The following is a 21,221-nucleotide window of genomic DNA, read 5'->3' as shown; positions in this document are numbered from 1 at the left end:
AGTAAAATAATACAGACATCTGTTAAACAAGCACATAATAGATATGCCCAGAGGGAAAGCAATTGGTCTTTAGGCATCAACACTTTTTGTTTATTTAAAAAATGTTTGCTAGCTCTCTGCCATTCTCCTTGCCACCCTTTGGTCTTAATGGAATTTATCATATCCAGAGAACCACCAGATAACCTATTCTTAAGCGGTTTTAAGTGTGATCCTGTTCAGGTTCACTCAGAAATTAGTCTCACTGTGTTGTGAGGTTTATTCCCCAACAAATGTGCATTGGACCACAGCCTTACAGAGCAATCCTATAAATGTTTACTCAGAATTAAGCCCCACTAACCAGGCACTGTGAAAATTTTGGGCCAGTGGGCACATCTGGAATTTGGACAAAGGGCTAGTCACAAAGTTGCTGCCATTGGGGCATGGTGTCAGGAGCGTAGAGTGGGTAGCTGGAGCCTGGGGCAGGGCAAGTGTTGCACCCCCCTGTGTTAAGAACTGGCTGAATGAGGAAGAGTGGTGGAATCCACTCAACCAAGAGCCCCACAGGGAAGGCACAGAGGAAGAGGATTTCGAGCCTGCGGACTAGTGGTGGGACTCTGGTCTCACCTCAGAGGAGAGGACAGGCAGGGATCTGCTAGAAGCAGAGTGCTTGAGGGATAGCAAAAAGACAGGACAGGGTGAGGAGGTTCCCAGTTTTGATGTAGGTGCTGATAGTGATGACAAAGGGACGATAGAACCTGCAGTTCTCCTTCAAGGCCACTCTGGCAGTTTCTCCGCTGACAGCTTGCTGTGCCCCACTGAACAACTGCTTCGTTAGGACAGAATTGCCTTCTTTGTGTTCTTTGTTCAAGTGTTTCTCTCTCTTTCTCTGACTTATGAACAACCTGCTCTCCCTGTCGGCTCCCTGACACCCTGGTGGACTGGGCAGCAATCAGTCCATTTGCTGGCCAGCATCTAATCAAGGAAGCCTCTCCTTGCAAACTAGCGCCAACCTGTGTCACCTTGACCTCCTGTCCTTGCAGCTAGGCACTCTGGGCAACACACGTGGCTCTGGCATAGCTTTCCCGCCTTTCTCTTCCTCCCTGCCTCTTCTGTGGGTGGTGGTGGCACAAGTGCAGTTGTCCCTCTGCCAGCCATGAGGAGCACTGCCAGTGCCCAGCACCAAAGACCTGGCCCAGGTGTGGCTTGCCTCCCTACAGCTCTGGCCTCAATGTGGGAGCCTGTTGTGGAGGTGCCTGGTTGCGCCCCCTCATAAATTTGCTCCCGGGGCCATGGCCTCCCTGTCCCACCCCCACTACATGACATTGCACAAACATGGCTGTCATGGCGGCATAGTGTAATGGCTGCTTCATCAAAGAAAGCACAAAAAGAGACAGAACCATAAAATAATGCAGGTTTGTCCCTTTGCCATCAATGGGGGAAATGCGCGGACATCAGCCACTGCCAGAGGAGATGGTAGGATGAATGTCCAATCCTGGCATCCATGAAATGTGATCATGTTTGAGGGAGCTGAACTAATGCAAACAGTAGCTGAGCGGGAACTCCAAGCAGTCTCTCATGTGGATTTTTGATGGAATATTTATTGAAACCTTTCATGGGTATCATAGGATGTATTGGTGGGCACACTGATGCCCTTGAGCACCACATTGGCAACCCCTGTGCTAAAGGGAGATGTTTCCAGCTCATGAATATCACAGTCATTTGTGTTTAGGTTGGGAACATGTGCAAACAACCATCAATGTCATAAAACGTTACAGATATATACACTAAGAGCAAATGTAGCTTTTGTCTTGGGAAACAATGGAAAAGTGCCCTTTCAGGAGTGAAGTCAAACTGTTGAAGAGTTACAGCGCCTGCTATGGTTGTAGAGACCACAAAAGGAGCCTTTGTGTCTTATGGCTGGAATATGCTTATAGATCTACTTGTGTACTATCATGTAATCCATGTGTATAATTTAATCATGCAATACAGCATGGGTGGTGTTTCTCAACAAAATGATGTAGCTGCATTAATAGTTGTTATTTCCTCTATTTAACAGTGGTTGGCTCCTGATAAATTTCTAGTTTTTGGATTTACTGTAGAAAATTCAGTTCTATTTCTTAAGTAGCAATGTGCGGGTCTTTATGACTAAGTTTTAAAATTCCCTGCTTTTGAACATCATTACGAACTACCCATACCTTATGCACTTAATAGTGTTTTTCCCCCACAGAAAACTAAGATAATCTTGACTTTGTGCATAAAATGAATTACTTTAATTAATCAGTCCCACTGATAATCTGGGATAGGAAATCAGACGGAAGGAATGATTCATGTTGTTCCATTCCTTCAAGGTCTGACCTTGGTGGAAGCTTAACAAAATAAACCTCACACACCCTAAACATTTTCAAGCTTTGCCAAGCTGGACAAAACAAAACACATTCAGCCTAATGGAGGGGATTTACAGAACTTTTACAATGTTAGTGTAATGACATCAGTATTTTAAAAACAAAGTTTAAACTATTGTTCTCCTGATGCAGGTGCTCCAAGTTTCTGTGGAAATAATATGCAAACATCAAGGTTCCCACTTAGAATCAAGGCCTGAAACCATTTCATCCATTTCTCAAGTAGACTGTCATGATTTGACATTTTCAACAGAAAAACAACCAAAAACATTTTAAAATAGAAAGTGTCACTGAGTCCAAACCTTGTACCTGAAATAAAATGGGAATAGGATCAGGTTCCCAGTTTATAACAGTGATGCTGCTAACACATAAGTATATTTACAATATGTAAATTTAATAGCTTGGTATAGTAATCAGGTCGGTCCAGCTACTGTGCTTATATTTATTCAAAAGAAGCAAAAACAACAACATCCAGTTTTAAAAGGATTGTTTTCATACTCAACCACTTGTTGTGCAAAAGCTCTAAAAGGGAATAAACAGAGGGCAGTGAATTGAAATACAGAAATGGCACTAAGAGATAAATATATATATATATTATTGCCAGTGATAAATTGATACACAAAAATATAAATATATTTATATTGTTAGAGACATCTGAGTGAGTGCATCAAGAGGTCCTAATTTTATGATTCACAAATGAGGGAGATTTGTTTAATTTAATTAGATAAGCACAATGTCTTTATTAGGCTGGGTGCATGTGGTACCTCTTGGGCTCTCTTTAAAAATATTTTTTCAGCACTGGGTGGCTAAGTCATGCACCCACCTTGACACAGGGTAGACACTCCAATAGGAATAGAGATTCCTGTAAGTAAGGGTCCCCTGCTTTGGCTTTTGAGCTTGGCAGATGGGTTTGAAAAGTTCTTGTAACAAGTTCTCAGCTCCATTGAACTCCTCATCCCCTTGGTTCATGATCTTTGTGCTGATTAGAACAGATTAAATCACTCCTGGTGCCGTTGTTCTCTGTTGTCACAGTCACTAGATATGCCCACTAGGGCTCATCCTTGAATAGGAGAAGGCCCACTGAGAAAGGAAAATGCTCTACGTTTGTGCATTCCCTAACAGTCAGGGGCGGCCAATGCTTGGAGCCAAGTGAGGCGATTGTCTCAGGTGGCAAGGTACCCAGGGCTAGTAGATCCCAATGTTGATCTTTCTCTCTTTCCCCCAATCTGTTCCTAATGTTGACCTTCACTCACTCCTTCTTCACTGGCAGGGAGAGGGGTAGCTCCATTTTGGGGTTGCCTGAGGTGCTGAAATGTCTTGGGCCAGCCCTGGTTACAGCCCTCATACTTGCCACTGGCCCTCAAAAACACCAGCCCTATGTCTCCACTTCTTATCTTTCCCATAACCTTTGGTACAAAATGTGTGACATGATGTCACTGAGCTGAGAGTCTCTTTATCCATTCTCCAATTGATTCCCTTGGCTTTCAAGGGTTGGGATTGGCACATTATATGCTTTGTACTGTTAAATGTTTGCGGGGGAGGAGGGAGAAAGAGCTGTAAGGCTGCTGCTTTTGGCAACAGCCATATGATTCCTGTAACCGAAACATATAATTCTACCATTAGAAGATGACATGGATGGGGGAAGCCAAGCACTGTGGTGCTCTGCTTCCTTTTTCCTCACTCGTGAGATAACTCAGCTCTTCTTGGCTGGCAACAAGATTCATAACTAAAACCATACATTTTAGCAGCAGGCTCTTGCAATCTCTTGAGAGGGATAGCTTTATACTGTGAATGTGAAGGAAATGTGTCAGTCTCCAGGGGACAGAGCTAAGCACTCCACACATCAGCAGATGGAAGCAGCCCTCACAAAGGCAGTCATTGATCCTGTTCTCCCACATTCATGGCTGAAAGAGAAGTTGTGGGTAGTAGCGTTCAGAAGGTTGGAGGGGTAATGGGATTACAAGACCTTATAAAAAAGCAAAAACACAACCCTAACTCTTGCCTTTCCTTTACCAAGCTCGCACAATTAAATGGAAATATTTAGTGTTCCTTTGCCACTCATTGGGTTGGATTCAAAGAAGAGCAAGCAGAACTCCACTCATGCAGTAAGGCTTTCCTGGCTCCTTCCACCATTGTACGCTCATGCACCCTGCAAAAAGACATTTTTGGGAGTTGAGGGACCCTTTGGAACAGCATAGCGTGTTTGCAAACAAACCAGTATAAAATACCAGCCATGCATTGTACTGAAATATGATTTACTCAGAACTCTTTTATATATTTTGCAAGGAAAAAAAACAGGGAGAAAAATTACAGCAATAATTAGCACAGAAAATCATATTATCATTGACAGCCAAACTAGATGCAGTACCATTCTCAGAACTAGCAATTGTTGAAGGGCTTTTTAACAGTAAATAGCATGTGTAGGAGAGTTTGATCTATGCTGGAACCCTAAAGGGATAGTAGGTGGCTCTAACCTTATGCCCCTCATTGTGGTTACAATCCAGATTGGGTACCCTGTGTCTGCTAACTGCCACGCAGTAAATTCTTTCTGATTCATAGTTCAGTCTCTAACACTATGCTAAACCAGAGAAAATGCAGACAATATATCTTACCTTTGGAGGTCGTGACTTCATTTCCCTCATGTGTCAACCCAACCATAGTAATCACGCAAACAGATGAAAAGCAAGGAACTAGGCTGGAGGATGCCTGGCATCCCTTTCAGTCCTGCAATGAAAGCAGAAATGAAGGTACCATTGTCTGTTAAATAGCCCTGCTTTGCTTGGCTCTCTACAAAATACAATAGAGAACTTTCAAGTTCAGAAACTTTTCTAGTCTAGACAAAACAAATAACAAACTGAAACATCTAAAGGAAGGTGTCTGTTGTGCACTGACTCACTTCATTCAGAATTATGTAAGTTCATCTTAAGTCTTCCTTTGGCTTGCATACATTTTCCACCCCCATGCCAAGAGAGTTAAACTTGCATGACTGTCAATTACAACTCATCTGCTTCTTGCCAAAACTGCCTGTGGTGTTAACAGGCAATTGTAATCAATAACAGTCAGTGATATTTGCAATCCACTAAAACAAACTCTTCTGTGTTGTTTCTAATGGAACCCAGTTAATGAATCTTGTTAAAAGCATATGCTTATTTTAATACAATGGTACCTCGGGTTAAGAGCTTAATTCGTTCTGGAGGTCCGTTCTTAACCTGAAACTGTTCTTAACCTGAAGCACCACTGTAGCTAATGGGGCCTCCTGCTGCCACCGTGCTGCCACCGCACGATTTCTCTTCTCATCCTGAAACAAAGTTCTTAACCCAAGGTACTATTTCTGGGTTAGTGGAGTTTATAACTTGAAGCGTCTGTAACCTGAGGTACCACTGTACAGTTTTTGTCAGGTCTCCATGTTAAGGAACTGCTAGTTAGGGACAATTCTAAACTTAAACCATTTTATGGGACATTTTAGTGTTTGAACTTTGGTTAATAAAAATATGTTGCTACACAGGTGTTCTTTTTTATGCTTTTTAAAAATCTAATCTAAAAGTCAGCAATAAGCTATTTCATCAACTTCCTCTCACCACCATCTCAGTTCTGAAAGAAATGGGCCTATAAGGGGTTTAATAAAAGGCAATGGCTAGAAGGGTCAGACTGAATGTTTAGGTTTCATGACACAGCATCTGTATAATATTGTTAAGTTATGTACCGTAATACAGCATCTGAAAAGAAAAGTGACTCTGTCAGTACATACTTCCAGGGTTGCTGCATGGGAGTGTTTTTTAAGAAATAGAAAGCTTGAGAAGCTGAATAAAATGCTTCTTATACAGCTGCTGAGGTGTATATAAAATAGGAATATAACAGACAACCCAAAACTATAGCAGATTAGATAGCAGCCGAAATAGCTAGGGCAGTTCCAAAGCCTGATTTATTTATTTATTTATTTTTAAAAAGCTTTAAGTGCCTTCCTAAATGTAAGGAGTGAGGGAGCTATTCAAGAGGGGAGAGTTCCAGAAGTGGTGGGCCATCACAGAAAAGGACCTGTAGAGTATTGTCACCTTAGGAGTACCTGAAGGTATGGTTAGAAAGGCTTTTTAATCTTGGGCAGGATTATAGTCCTAACCTGACACAGTTCCAATGGACAATTCTGCAGTGCCAATCTTGCATACGTTTGGGTGCTGATGTTAATGGGGGAGGGGAATAAAGAGAGATGAGGGGAATTGCCTGAAATACAAGGAAGCTTGCCTTCTGTGGATTGAGGGGTTTGCTAAATTCAAACAGAAAACGGTGGGTTTTTGTTTTGTGGCTCGGACCCTACCTCTGTTTTATACTTAATTTTGTTTTATGATGGCACCCTCAATCATTTCTATATAAAAAACACTCATCTAACCTAAAGAAAGCAGGTTTCCAATCTTCCATCATTCATGTGCTATGCAATTCATTTCTGAAAAGCCTGCTTCAGAGAATTCTGCTCTTTTATTGTTTGTTGTTTATTTGTTCTGTTACTTTAAATTATTACTGGCTTTCTGTGAACTAACAGAAAAGTTGTATATAGTTACAGTAAGCTATTAACTAAAAACGACTGTGGTGGAAGTTTTGTCATCTATGATCCATATTAAGCAGCAAGTGCTTATTTATTTGTAAGAAAATCATTCTCAGCTTATTTAAAAGAAGTTAGACATCTCTTGAGGAAACAGAATTATGGTCATTGCAATAAGAATGATCTCTTAACGCAGCAGGATATAATTAACCAAAACTCTAGAGAACACTGGGGAAACCCAGCCAGATGGGTGGAGTATAAATAATAAAGTTGTTGTTGTTGTTGTTGTTGTTGTTGTTGTTGTTGTTACCATAGTAGTCTAGCTTTTCATGGCAATTGTGCTTGGAAGCAATAAAAGATGCTGTGAATGACTGTGGAGAAAGCTAGAGGGTAAACATGGAGTTAAATTATTCACAAATTCATTGGCCACTGATCTACTTCCATTATATCATAATAGATTAATCTTGTGCACGAAGAATATTTGTTCTGATACCCAGTGGTTCAAGAAAAACTTTGTTTCATTTTGGAGTGTAGAATCCACTCCCCATTTTTTCTTTCAAATTCAAACTACAAATTCAAACTACAGGATGTGTCATTAGCCTCCCTCAAAGGGAGGTACAAGCTTTGCAAGATTTTGGCATTAATACAAAAACAGCAGGAGGGGAAGCGATAAAGATTTAATAAACAGCATGATATTTCATGCATGACTGGAAAGTGACAGGTAATCTGAACAGCAGTCAGGGAACGTTGTTGTGGAAGATAACACCCTGGCAGAAGGCTATTAGAATAGTTGCCACCATGTTGACTGTTTCTTTCAATTACAGAAACAATTTCTCATTTGTCCCTTGAACTGAATGAGCTGATCCAAAGCATGTGACAAAACAGTGAACCTTGGTAATAAAAACAGGGGTTTCCAAGGGCCAAATGCATTTGCAGTCTGCTCACAGTATAAGATTCAGCTTGGATTTATCTAGCTTCTGAATGAGTCTCAATTGTAACATTTCCCCCCAGAATATCACTAATAAGTTAGCAAGGTGCAAGTTATCTCTGTGGCTGTTGTCTGGTGCTGGAATGCCCAACTTGAACATCTACATACTCTGTCTTCAGCTACATATTGGACAGAAAATATGCTTTATCACCTCTCTGCTAGTACACACCTCCCCCATAATGCAGCATTGACTTCCCACTACTCTATGGTCCTTATTCACCAGGCCATGGAACTGTGTGGGAGTACAAATGCTGCACTGGTGGACTCTTGTATGGCAACCGCCGGATGCGCTCGCAAACAAGGAGCATGAATTCATGGTGCTGGAAGTCTCTGCTGGATCAAAGAGCATGAGAACATTGTTGAGTGAAACCTAATTCAGTACAGTAAAATCTCAAAAATCCAGCAGATGCAGATTCCATAAGCATCCTTAACACTCTTTATTGACTCCAGTGATTCTCCAGTGATACTTGGCCATACAATCATGGCCTGGGTTTCAAGCTTCTAACCTGAAATATTGTCAATGGAGACTAAGTTCACCGAGCTGTTTAACTCGAAATAGGCATGATGCTGGCCACATAACGTATGGCACTCTAAAGAGAAAGAAATAAGCCAATACATTTTAACCTTAGTTACAATCCTTATGAGCTGGAAATCGTTGCAGAGAGACTTTGGCCGTTTGTAATGGATCAGCAGTTTTCCTGTGGGTTTCTCTGTTCTTTTCTGCTGGCTCTCTCAGTTCAAAGCTGCTTGCTCAGGGAAGCTCTAAAAACAGTGTTCTACCAGTTTCTACTCTGCTTTCTTCACTCTCACAACCCCAACAAGAATAAAAGTCAATAAATGTCCTGGATCTGCTTTTTCTCCACATGCAGTTTACTTTGAGGAACAAATCTGAGTCGCTCGCTATTAAAACTTCATAGTAATTAAACTTTTCTTTCTCTCATGCAGATTAATCCTGGCAGTAAAGCCGCCCTTGCCAGCCTTTGCCCAGGTGATGTCATCTTGTCAATTAATGGTGAGAGCACAGAAAACATGACACATCTAGAAGCACAAAACAAGATCAAAGCTTGCCTGGATCAGCTGACCCTATCTGTGAACAGGTAAACTATCTGTGCTTGCCTCTTCATGCTGACACGCTACGCCTGTGCACATTCACCAAAACGTATGTACTGAACCTGTGGCTGAACTGTGGAATTATGCATCTGTTTGCACCTCACTCACAAATGTGCCATGTGTAGTATCCTAAATGTTGGAGGGTACATTCCTATATCCATTGAATGGTATTCAAGCAGGTTTTACTCAAGAGTAGACCATTAAAATAAATGAACATGATAGGCCCATTAATTTTAATAGGTCCACTCTGAGTAAGACTTAGTTGATACTGCCCATTCTCTCAAAATGTTCAACTTTTTACTTTCTAGGAGTAAAGATGACCCTTTTTAAAAAGTCAGCATGCATAGGGATGTGTGCATAGACATATCAGAATGTATGAAGCAACTGACAGAGCACAATCAGTCGGTCATTTCCTACCTAAGGTTCACGATACACACTTGTGGGTTGGATTTTTATCACACTACATTTTAATAATATATAATAATAATAATAATAATATCTTTATTGTCATTGCCCCCTCTCGGGGACAACGAAATTACTTGGCTGCTCCATCCACCCAGGTAGGGCACTCCACTCAAAATCAGAACAACTATAAAAACACTAATTAAAACAATATAATATTCAAGTGCAACCTGTCCTTTCACCCCGAGGAGTAGCCCTCAAGGCAAGTGAGCAACCTGCCCCAACAAGGGTTGGAAGTGAAGCTGAGGCCTTTTGAGCCTCTGCCTCCTAGACTCTTCCCACCTTTGGAGAACTAGAGCAGATCCACACCACACATTTGAAGCACATTCAATTCACATTTTAAAGCGCATGAATTCTAGCAAAGAATCATGGGAACTGTCAGGGCTTTTTTTTTTCCTAGAAAGAGGTGTTGGAACTTGCTGAGCACCCACACAAAGCTGTTGGGCTTTTTTTTTTTTTAGGGAGAACAGCCACTTTCGGCAACCCTGCTGCTGACTTCCACCTCCAGCACGCAGCCACAACTACAATCACTGTGCCAACACGATCACGGCAGCAACCCAATTGTCATACTGCACAGCCACAACCCTAAAGGGCTGCTGGAACGCACCTAAGAGGTGCTGGAACTCAGTTCTGTTGAGTTCCAGCTGAAAAAAAGCCCTGGAAAATGTAGTCTTTTAAGGATGATAGGAACTGTAGCTCTGTGAGGGGGAAACTACACTTGCCAGAATTCTTTGGGGGATGCCATGTGTTTTAAATGTATGTTGAATGTGCTTTAAATGTACAGTGTGGATCTGCTCCAAGTCTTTTAAAGCAACAATCCTCCTGAAGATAGGTACTTCTCCTGAGCTCCATGTCATCCTACCTGATATATTCCATGGTGGTGTGTATAGCACTCAATTCTTCAAGTTCAAGGGAAACCATCCACCGCTGCACCCCAGAGGCAGTGGCTTAGTTTAATGGGTGCAGGACGGGTTGCATAGCATGTGTGTGTGCGTGTGTGTGTGTGTGTGCGTGCGTGCGCACACACACACACACACACACACACAGATCTCCACTTGCTGCCCTTAAATATTTGCCACCTGAGGCATCTACCTCACTCTGCCTCTTGGTAGGGCTGGCTTTGTAGAAATGTAGAAAAGATCAGCGTGGTAGTAGACAAGAGGATATTATAGGGAAGCGTCTCAACTCTAATGATAGCTTAGCAATAGAACATACTCAATAGAGAAGCTTTAAAATGCAAACTGAATTATCATCAGTTTCAGTGAATTTGAGTATTGCAAGTCTACAGATATGCCAGATGATATCTGGGGCCCTGTTTCTTGCTATCATTCTCATATTGTAAGACAATGAGCTATGTGGGGGTGTTTATCTCTAGTGCAGCAGGTCTCCAATAACTGTGATTGAATGAGACCACATTGTTCAGAGACAACATGATGTAATGCTTTCAACACCACATGTGTTTTCACATAACTAACTAGCACATTTCTGCACCGAAATAAACTCTATTGTGGCTAAAGTAGATTTCTGCCATTTTGATAAAAGCTTAGCTGAACCAGGGAAATGAGTTTTGTAAACATTTGTGCACCCCTCAGAAACTGCCTCCCATTTTGGCTTCATCCCAACACCAACACCCTAGAAAGGATATCAAAGCATTTGCCCTGGGGGAGGAATAACCCTTGCAATATCTTGAGAACTGGGAGGGCAGCTTCTAACATCTTTGCTCCATCTGCCTTCAGAACCAGTGAGAAAGTCTTGGCCTGTGAGGAACTAAAATCTAGCTGCTTACGCAGCCATGTTTTCTAGGAGACCTCCAGCCGATTGGTAACCAGAACATCTGACATTTTTGCTACCCAGTGCCTCCTGCATTTGCACTGACCAGATGCCACTGAGTAGCTAAATCAGGTTGGCTCTATGGCCCCAAGAAGTCATCACAATAATTACATGGTCTCTGAAAATTTTATAAATTATTGAAGGAGAAATTCATGGAGGACAAGCCTATCAATGGCTACTAGCCAAGATGGCTATGTTCTGCCTCCACTCTTGGAGGCGGTATGCCTCTGAAAGCCAGTTGCTAGGAATCATGAGTGGGGAGAGTGCAGTCGTGCTCAGGTCCATCTTTGGAGCTTTTCATAGGCATCTAGTTGGCCACTGTGAGAACAGCATGCTGTACTTCATGGGCCATTGGCCTGATCCAGCAGACTCTTACGTACTTAGGAAGACAAAGCCCAGCTAAAGTATTTTTTTTAAGTGCCAAAGCAACCAAAGAACAATGACTGCAAACATAATTAAAACTGGAAAGTAGAATTTGGGGGAATGCACACATTCTCAAAAATGTGTGAGAATGAAAATTCAATATAGTTCTAATTTTGATCACAAATCTTTTGCTCTGTAATGCTCCAGTCTGTTGGAGAATAGAGCTGTTACTTTTCCGCAGTTCCTCACCATTGTACAATGCTCTTTCTTGTAAGGATTTGATTACTGTCCAGGACCTACTAACATTGCTGGATGATACAGCAGTGGGGGTTTCTTTTGTTCCTTTCACTTCTCCATGTCAGGTCATTGCTGCATTTATGAATGCTTTATAAAGAATTTAAATCTAAAATATATTTGCCTCCAAAACTGAACAACTGCCTCTTTGTAAAAAGCAAGGTCTTTCCTAATGGGGAAACTCAATTTGTTTATTTTGTGCTTCAGCTAAAGCACTACAGTAACATTTTTATTGATTCTGTTTTTAGACTGGACCAAATTAAACATAGGGGTAACGTGGGTTTTTTTTATTTCTCCACTCAGCATTTAGCAATTTGTTGAATTCCTAACCATTCTGTCTGGCCAATAAAAGTTAGTCACTATTCAAGCCACATCCAGGTCTATTTTGTCACTGAGAATGAGTCATCCTTGCATAGCAACGCTTCTCAAAAGAAATGGGAAGCTACCCTTATGATAATTAATCTAGACCTCCCATATCCAAATACTTCTATAAAATCAGCATGTTTAACATCCATTCCTTACCAAAAATAAAATAAAATACATATGTGTTTTATGTCCACAAAATTCCTGCATTGTGATGTTCAGACATCAGAAGCACAGAATGCATTTGCTTTCATTTTCCTACTTTCAGAAAAAATATTGCATTCTATTACATAAAACTGATTTAGCATTTACACTGAGCTGACTTTCACTTGTTAGATGATTAGGAGAAATGTTCAGCTTACTGTTAGGAACTGGAGTAACCTACAAATACCTTGCATTTCCCTCCAAAGTAAGTCCTGTTGAGTTCAATTGGACCTCAGCCTTGGCTGCATCATTGTAAAAAAAATAATTTAAGGCCCAGTCTTCAGAAACTCTATTCAGTTTGGACCCCACTGAAAGGAATATAACTTGCAAGTACTTAAGAGTTCAGCGATACACATTCCACAGCTTATAAACTGGGGGCTACTGTTTTAAGAGCATTAACAGTTAGCTGTCATTTATATTCTGTGATTCAAAAAATGATTTTTGAAGGATTCCTGTTTATGTTTTAATATAATAGCCTTCTGGAGCCTAGTGGATGCCTCTTAATGAAGTATGTTGTTCTTCCTAGTACTTCACAAAACAGATATCATAGCTTCTCATTTTATATTTTTTTAATTCTGTTATTTCTTACCTTGACAGACTTCAGGGACTTCAATGAGATTTGAGATATTAAGTTCCCGTGCCATTTGGAAGTATGATGCTTTGGTTTTCCTTCAGGTTGGAAGGATGATTATATTTTTATATTTTTTTAAAAGGCCAGTCCTGTAGGCCAAATTCTCAGCTGGCATGTATTAGGATAGCTTAGTTGGTACTAAGATTTTCACTGATTGCATATGTACCCTTTAGGTTTGGATTCAAGCTAAACTTCTAAGAAAACACAGACAGGGAGGCTGGCTGTTCTTAATAGTTTGGATAAGTAGTTCCTGTAGTTTTGAGACACTGTGTTTTCACACACATGCATTCCTATCAATGAATTATGTTTCTGCTTTCCTGTTTGTGTCCTTGACATGTTCTACTTTGTTTTCTTAATTTATTTTCTACCAGACAGAAGGGAGGGAGGAAGGGAGAAGAGAAGTGAAATAATAATTTTAAAAAAACCCTTTAACTTATTTTCCATTTAGTGAGAGTTAAGAAAAAGCGCTGGGGGGACTTCTGTAGACCAATTCAAATAGCCTAGTTGTTTATGATTTTGTTTCTCTTTATATATGCTGAGTGAATCCTCATGGAATTTGTTGCTGCTCACTCTTTGCCAAATAAGGTTCCATGGATACCCAGCTATGGCCATGTGATTAATGGTTGTGTCAAGAGAAAGGACATGTCTCAATGAACATCTTTCATCCTCTGGCAATTGTTTTTCCATCCACTATCCTTCATTAAATGAATTATTCCCATTGTGATATGTAAGAATCGCCCCTCCTGCGGCCCCTCTTCATACTATGTTCAGCCAATGCCCTTTCACTCCCATTGGAAAGTTCAGTAGGAAAATAGCAAAGTGACAGAATATTTCCATGTTACCAGTAAAATAAGGATTTTAGTTTTGAACAGTGGCTGAGTTAGACACCAGAATCATTGTTCTAATTTCAGAAGTGTTCCTTAGTTATCATTTTGATATATTTTCATATAATAAAATTCAATTGTATTTATTCATATATTCTGCTCTTCAAGGATTCTCAGAGAAGCGCTCGCGCGCGCTCTCTCTCTCTCTCTCTCTCTCCACCCAAACACACATTCATTTAAGTGTAAATGAAACTATAAACAATGAAACTATAAACATTAAAGTTAGGAATAATGAGAACAGCACTGCAGGGACAATGCAAGCATTAAACAGACGTCAGACTAACAAATCTCAGAGACCTGCTGTATTCATACATTATATTTAAAGGTGTACACTTAAAAGCATCCTTGGTGTACATCTGAATGTGTGAAGCAGCCACAGGTAGAACACCCACTGACTTCAAAGCATAAGGATTAAGCCATAGATATGTGAGACTACTGTGTTGACTGAATAAGGGTAAGACAGTAGCCCATTTGTTCAGATATGAGGCAGTGGAAAATTCTGACCAGTTCCAAACACATCCAGCTTATGGAAGTGATTCATTTGTGGTAACTGACATAGATGAGGAATTACCTAGACATCACCATGAAAGCTAGCAGATGGTAGGTCTAAAGTCCTTTTAGACGCAGGGGCAAAACGTCAAGGCAATACAGTAGTAAGGTGAGCTAGGAGTAGCACACATCAACCATTTTATGTGGGAGAAAGTAAGTGATGGTGGTAGGTGAAGTTTTAGCAGAGCAATTTAGGCTATAAATCAACTTATTTGCTTCTGTGTCTTCTTTGAGCCAGCGTAGAACATGGTTTCATTTATTACTCTGATGTGGCCAAAAGAGACTAAAATGTCAAGTTTATAGCAGATGTTTAAGGAAAGTTTTCTAACACAATTCTCTATGAATTCTGGTTCACAGAAATGTGATGTAAAGATATTTGCTGTTTAGCTGTTAATGATGCATTCAGGGGACTTTAAGAAAACATTTTCTTTAATAATTCTTCTTGCATGTCAGCTTTATGGGCAACTGAAGCTGTTTTCTTCAGTAAGTAAAGAAAAGCATTCCAAACCAGTAAAGAATGCATGATATAATGCAGAGAATTGAAACAATATGGGTTTAGGAATTGACCTTCCAAGTTTCCTTAGGCTGAAACTCTGAAGGGTACTACTGAGCACAGTGGTCACATAATAATGATGTGTAGTGCGCAGAAGGGGTGCAGTATGTGAGGGCAGTGATTTGTCATTGGGATGAGTAGAGGGAATGCCGCACTCTGTGCTGTGTGCCCTTGCCAGCCCACTTCCTGGCAGAAGGAGCACAGGAGGCAGGAGCCAATTCCACTTCATGGCAGCTGAAAACCACAGGCCCAATCCATTAATTTAGGCAGTGTGTTTGCAGCACATTTGGGTATAAAGCAAGGCTCCTTTGACAGGGATGCCCTATATATGTTCGTTCTGTGCCGAGTATGGAAAGTGTTACTATGCATGACAGTCTCAAGTTTCCAAAGAAGGTGCCACTGAGAAAGTGAATCACACAATTTTCTTCTTGTAACTCCTCAAATAAACGTGTGTGTGTGTGTTAAAAGTATGCAACTAATCGTCCAAGGGTAATATAGGCAGCTATCAATCAACCATTTTAATTAAAACCTATTATTAGGAGAAAAAGAGATACTACCTTCTAAAAAGTTGATGGGCATTTCAAATAGTAAGCAGATTTGGACAAGCAATTTCAGTAGTTCTGTGTATTGTTTTTAGCATGAAGGAACTTTTCCATATACGTGTGGTTCTTCTCTGATGAGGACTAAGTTATGATGTGACCAATTTGCATCCCATTTTATACTAGACCAAGACTTAGGGTTTGTGAGTTGGACACCCCATATGTGAAGGTACAGCGCTGCAGATGTATGCCCCCCCATTTTTCCAGGGCTGCTAAAGTGGGCAGAAAGGACCTCCGTGTCCAGCCCCAATGATGTGCAGTTGCCAATAGCCAGACCTCATGATGGAATAGAATTAAGCTGAAGTAATGCATTTGTCTGGTGATTCAGAAGTGTCTGGTTGGAAGAACTTTCATGGTTGTTCTCCAGTGCTTTTTTCACAGTGTTGTAAATCAGTAATATTTTTACCAAGAACTTTACAATCAAACTGAGATGAAGAATTGTCTCACTGTAGTTTGTTTCAGACAGCTGTAATGAAACTCAGAAGCATTGTCCTTGCTTTCCTTGAGCATTTTTGTATACCACTGAATCAGATTGTTTTCCAGTGCTTCTAAGTAGAAATTTTGATGGGGAGAAAATGTGTCAGCTTTGGCCCTGCCACCAACATTCACAGCTGTACAGATTTTTTTCAAGCCTAAAAGCTAAATTTCTATAATACCCGTAATGTCTCTGCTGTTCTGGCTTTAAACCTAATTCTGAATACATTTACTGACTCCATTTATTTGAAGTTCTCCTTGATCACAGTAGAACTTGCTTCCAAATACTGTATGTCTGTTTAGAACTCAGTTGTGGGCATCAATTCTTCATGCAGCTGTGGAAGAGTTTATTTGTGTGTTTCATTGTATCTTTCATTGTGTCTGTTTCCTGTTCTGCTTACTAGCAAGATTTATTTAAGGATTTTGATTATTTAAAAATGTCGTTTGATTGCAGTCAGAACACAAACACTGATTCTTGCCACAAGCAAATATCAAACTAATTGGGCTCATTCTGATGTAGCCTGAAACCATGGACTTAATTTGGGGGTAAACAAGCTTTGAGTTTCTGTGTTCCACATTCTAAACAAACTGGTTAGTTTTAGCTATGGTTTAGGGAAACAAGCCAACTTCAAATCATGGTTTATGATCCTGGTTTGCATTTCTAAACCATTTGTTGTTGTCGTTTAGTCGTGTCCGACTCTTTGTGACCCCATGGACCAGAGCACACTATAGTTAAGGTTAATCATGTCTTCAGGTTCATGCCTAACTATAAATCACAAATAATTGAAAATGGAAGTGAAAGCTTCATACATCCAACCAGAGAGGGAGGAGGGCACTAGACCAAGGGTTGTACATATGACACTGAAACATAGTTTAGCATTACATTTGAGCCAGATCAAGTGGATGGATGAAAATATATACATACTGCCAGTCTAAAAGGAGAAAGTTACACACACACACACACACACACACACACACACTTGCTTACCTACACCTACAAGGATACTTTCTTTTTGCAAATGCTGGCTGAAACCAAAACAGCAACTTGCAACTGATTATTTCATTTTCAAATGCCAACAATGATAAAGCACTTGGGCGGTTTCTGTTCAATAAGATACATAAATGAAAATTCAACTGTGTTAGGCTTCACTCAAGAGGAGCTTAAAGCATCAGAACCCTTCCTATGGGTTTCAGTGGCTCTTCTATTAGACTCAGCATTTTTCAAAGTTCTGAAGCTAAAGCAAAAATCACATTAGTTTTGAAATAGAAGCCCCTCAGTAAAATTTCCTTGCTTAAGTTGCACATGTGTCCTACAACCTTTCTGCTTAATAAATGCCATCAATTCATGCTAAATACAACTGTAGTGTTGGGCAGATTGGGACTGAAATCTAAATAAAAGATTATGGGCTACAACAGTAAAGCTGTACCTACCAGGAACAAGAAGATCCATATTTTCCAAAGTGACATGCATAGGTCTCCTAAGGCTGAATGGAAAGTTACACGTTATACACAGAAAGATTCCAGTTTTTCCCTAGATTAACTTTCATGGCCAAAATGAGAAATACAAAGGCTTGGATCCAGACAAGTGCCAATGGAAGGAGGTGGATAGGAGCTACTCACAGGAGGTGCCTCAACCCAGTTTTCAATGTTCTCCATTTCTTACTCATCCCCCTTTCTCCTTAGCCTACCCTGAATTCAGGAAAGGCTTGGGGGGGGGTATGTTGGCAGAAGTCTAAGATAAAGCTCTTTGATCCAGCGGTGACTTCCATCAGCAGAATGGGAAAGGAGGCAATTATTACAGTATTATTATTATTATTAATAATATTACATATATATATTTATACCCTGCTTTCCCCCCTGACAGGACTCAAGATGGCTTACAGATAAAGACAGGAACCGCTAAAAATTAAACACTGATAGAATTAAAACCATATATATATATATAAGCCCAGTAAAACCATACAAGTATTTACAATACAATACAGCATTGCACCAGCCCTTTCATTACAGGGAATTCCAAAGTCTGGGAGCTGCCACCAAGAAGGCCCTCTCCTACGTCCCTACCAAGCTTGCCTGTGAAGATAGCAGGACCGAGAAGGGCCTCCCCCAAAGATCTCAAAATCCGGGCAATTTCTGTTAATCCCTCTCTCCACCTCCTGTCACAGACCCCTTCCCATGTTCTTCTCAGGGGTTCACCAACCCTTTGTATCAGTTTCTCAGCAAAAGCTAGAGTTCCGTCTGGATGGGGGAATAGGGCTGCTGCCCATGATCATACATCTATGTGATTGGTGTTTGTTGTATTATGGTTCTGTTCTGGGTATTTCATTTCCTGCTCACACTAGGGGGGAAATGAAGCAGGAGGTATCCTCACATTCACAGTAAACCATTCTATGGCTTACTACAGCATGTAAACTGGGCCAGTCTCCTCCAGGCTATTGATTTGACTCTTGAATGTGTATATATTTTCATTAGAAGAACACCAATATCTTAACTCTGCTCAACTTCAAGTTTACTGCAAAGTAACAAGCTATATTGTTATATAAATATATAAGTGATATAAATATATGACTTTGTATTTCTTATTGCAGAGCTGAAAGCAAGGCTTGGCCCCCTAATATTTTAGAAGATGGAAAAGCACAAGCTTATCGAGTCAATGTAGAACCAGAGCCACAGGTATGTGACCCTTTGACACTATACTGTACTATCTGTGCCATTTTATAAGATAAAGCAGGAGACTACTTCCTTTCACCAATTAGCTGATCAACAAATAAATAGACACATGAGATGAAATTTTAAAAGATAACATTTTTAATGTACAAAGTGCTTTCACTCGTATCCCATATATAGTGGTACCTCGGGTTAAGAACTTAATTCGTTCTGGAGGTCCGTTCTTAACCTGAAACTGTTCTTAACCTGAGGTACCACTTTAGCTAATGGGGCCTCTCACTGCCACTGCACAATTTCTGTTCTCATCCTGAAGCAAAGTTCTTAACCTGAGGTACTATTTCTGGGTTAGCGGAGTCTGTAACCTGAAGCGTCTGTAATCTGAAGTGTCTGTAACCTGAGGTACCACTGTAGTGCCAAGTGACTGTTCATCAGCACAAGGGTTTCTACTTATGCAACAGGACTCCCCCCCGCCCCCCTGCTCTGGGTTCTGTTCTGGATTCCTCCAACCCTCTGGAGCAGATTTTGGGGAGTGTGCAGTAGGAGGGGGGAGTCCTCTTGCACAAGCAGAAATCCTTGCCCTAACAGGGCAAGGGAGTTGAAAACATTTACTGTATTTCATTCATGTGCACTGCAAACCTTGGCTTAGCTACCATGCCACACTGAGCTAAAAATCTTGCTTTTCTCATGATGTGTGATTGGAATCAATTTGTGATTCTCTCAAGCACATGTCGCAACACACAATCAGTTCAATGACTAATGGTACATTGTTCTATGAGGCTCTCCTCCAAGCCTCTGGCTGAAGTGAGGTGGGCAGCAAGGGGAGGCAGGGGCTTTTCCATTGTGGCACCTTGTCTTTGTAGTTCTGCCCAAGACAAACTTGCCTGGCATACTATCAGTTCACTTTTTCAGCACCACTGGGGTGCACGCGCACACATACAAAGTCAAATCTTTTGTTCTTCATCAGGTTTGCTTCTCTGGTGATTTAACATGAGAAGCAAAGTGGCATTTAAAGATGTTGTGGTGGCTTGAGTGACAGCTGAAATTAATCCACCTACTACCTGCATAGGAAATGGTGGTGATAAGAAATGCTTTGTTCTTTAATAGTTTTCACTTTTTCACTGTAGTTCCTGGATTACTGGAGAATTTGACTGCTAGTGCCAAAATGGGGTTCTGAGTGCATCTTGTGCTAATTGCTATGAATGTCTGATGGCAAATTAGACTGAGTAGGAAGTTCAGCTTCAGTGACACTTTAGCCAAAGCAGCTCAACACTTCTGCCTAAACAGAGCTGCAGTACAATACCAAAAGCCCAAGTGCACAAACAACCTTTTAACATAATATTTTGCCACTCAGTTAAATGAGCTCCTGCTGACCAAATGCGCAAGGGACTCAACAGAGAGAGAGGGTTAGTCACTAAATCAGATGGCCATTATGTACAAGGTGTTGAATGATGATGCGTACATGGGGGCGGTGTGCTTTAAGTCATTACATTCCTTGCTTTTCAGTTTACATTTTCCTCTTGGTATTTTTGGTGATATGTACAATGACTTCGTATGTGGAGCCAGCACAATCTGAAATGAGGAAGGGGGAGGGGAACAGCAGAGATGGTGAGGACTGTAAATCTCTGGATTTATGGGAGTTAATCCATGAGACAGATTGGAGTAACACCCTGGGGTGGGGGGAACAAAGGCTGGTTATAAAGCAGGCAAAGGAAAGTCTGTCCACTTCTGGTCCTTATCACATTTTTACCCATAACTGCATTCAATTTCTATATTATTTTTAACAATCTAAAAAAAAAAAAAGTTCCCAGAATACAAGAGGTGCAGATCAGGTCTTTCCAGGTAGAAACTTGTAAGCATCAAATCCCTCAAGAATTCCTACTGAAGAGTATTAGGTGATCTGACTGAACTCAGTGACACTTTGTTCTGAACAGACACACACAGGATTGTGCCATAACAGACTGAGCTGTAAACCAGGGAGTGTGTTGCTTCTGCTATGGATTTAGGAAAGACACTATACTGTCAGCCACTATTCCCAACCTCCATATTCTGCAATACCGAGATGATCATACTGACCTACCCTGCAGGGTTGTTGTAATCATGTGTCTAAAGTGCTTTCAGAATTCTAAAGCACTATATATAAATGCTCCTAGTGTGGTGTAGTGGCTAGAGTGTTTGGCTAGTTCCTGAGAGACCAGGATTCAAATCCCCATTTTGCTCTGCCCTGAAGTTTACTGGGTGACCCTGAGTCTGTCGCTGTCTCTCAGCCATTACCTACCTTCAAGGGTGGTTGTGTGGATAAATTAGGGAGGAAATGTGGAATACGAATGTAACAATAACA

General features: G+C 40.8%; 1 protein-coding gene across 1 annotated transcript in view; it reads left to right on the top strand.

The window, feature by feature from the left end:
• The window catches only part of PDLIM4 (PDZ and LIM domain 4), a 74,576-nt gene that overhangs the window by 5,541 nt on the left and 47,814 nt on the right, over positions 1–21,221 (top strand). Inside the window, exons 2-3 of the mRNA XM_081851093.1 lie at positions 8,846–8,997; positions 18,805–18,889. Coding sequence (XP_081707219.1) covers positions 8,846–8,997; positions 18,805–18,889 — 237 coding nt within the window. The remainder of the gene's footprint in view (positions 1–8,845; positions 8,998–18,804; positions 18,890–21,221) is intronic.

This window comes from Podarcis erhardii, assembly GCF_964252035.2.
Source record: "Podarcis erhardii genome assembly, chromosome: 2".
Taxonomy (NCBI): Eukaryota; Metazoa; Chordata; class Lepidosauria; order Squamata; family Lacertidae; genus Podarcis; species Podarcis erhardii.
Note: the sequence above shows the minus strand (reverse complement) of the source record. Positions and strands in the feature narration are given on the sequence as shown.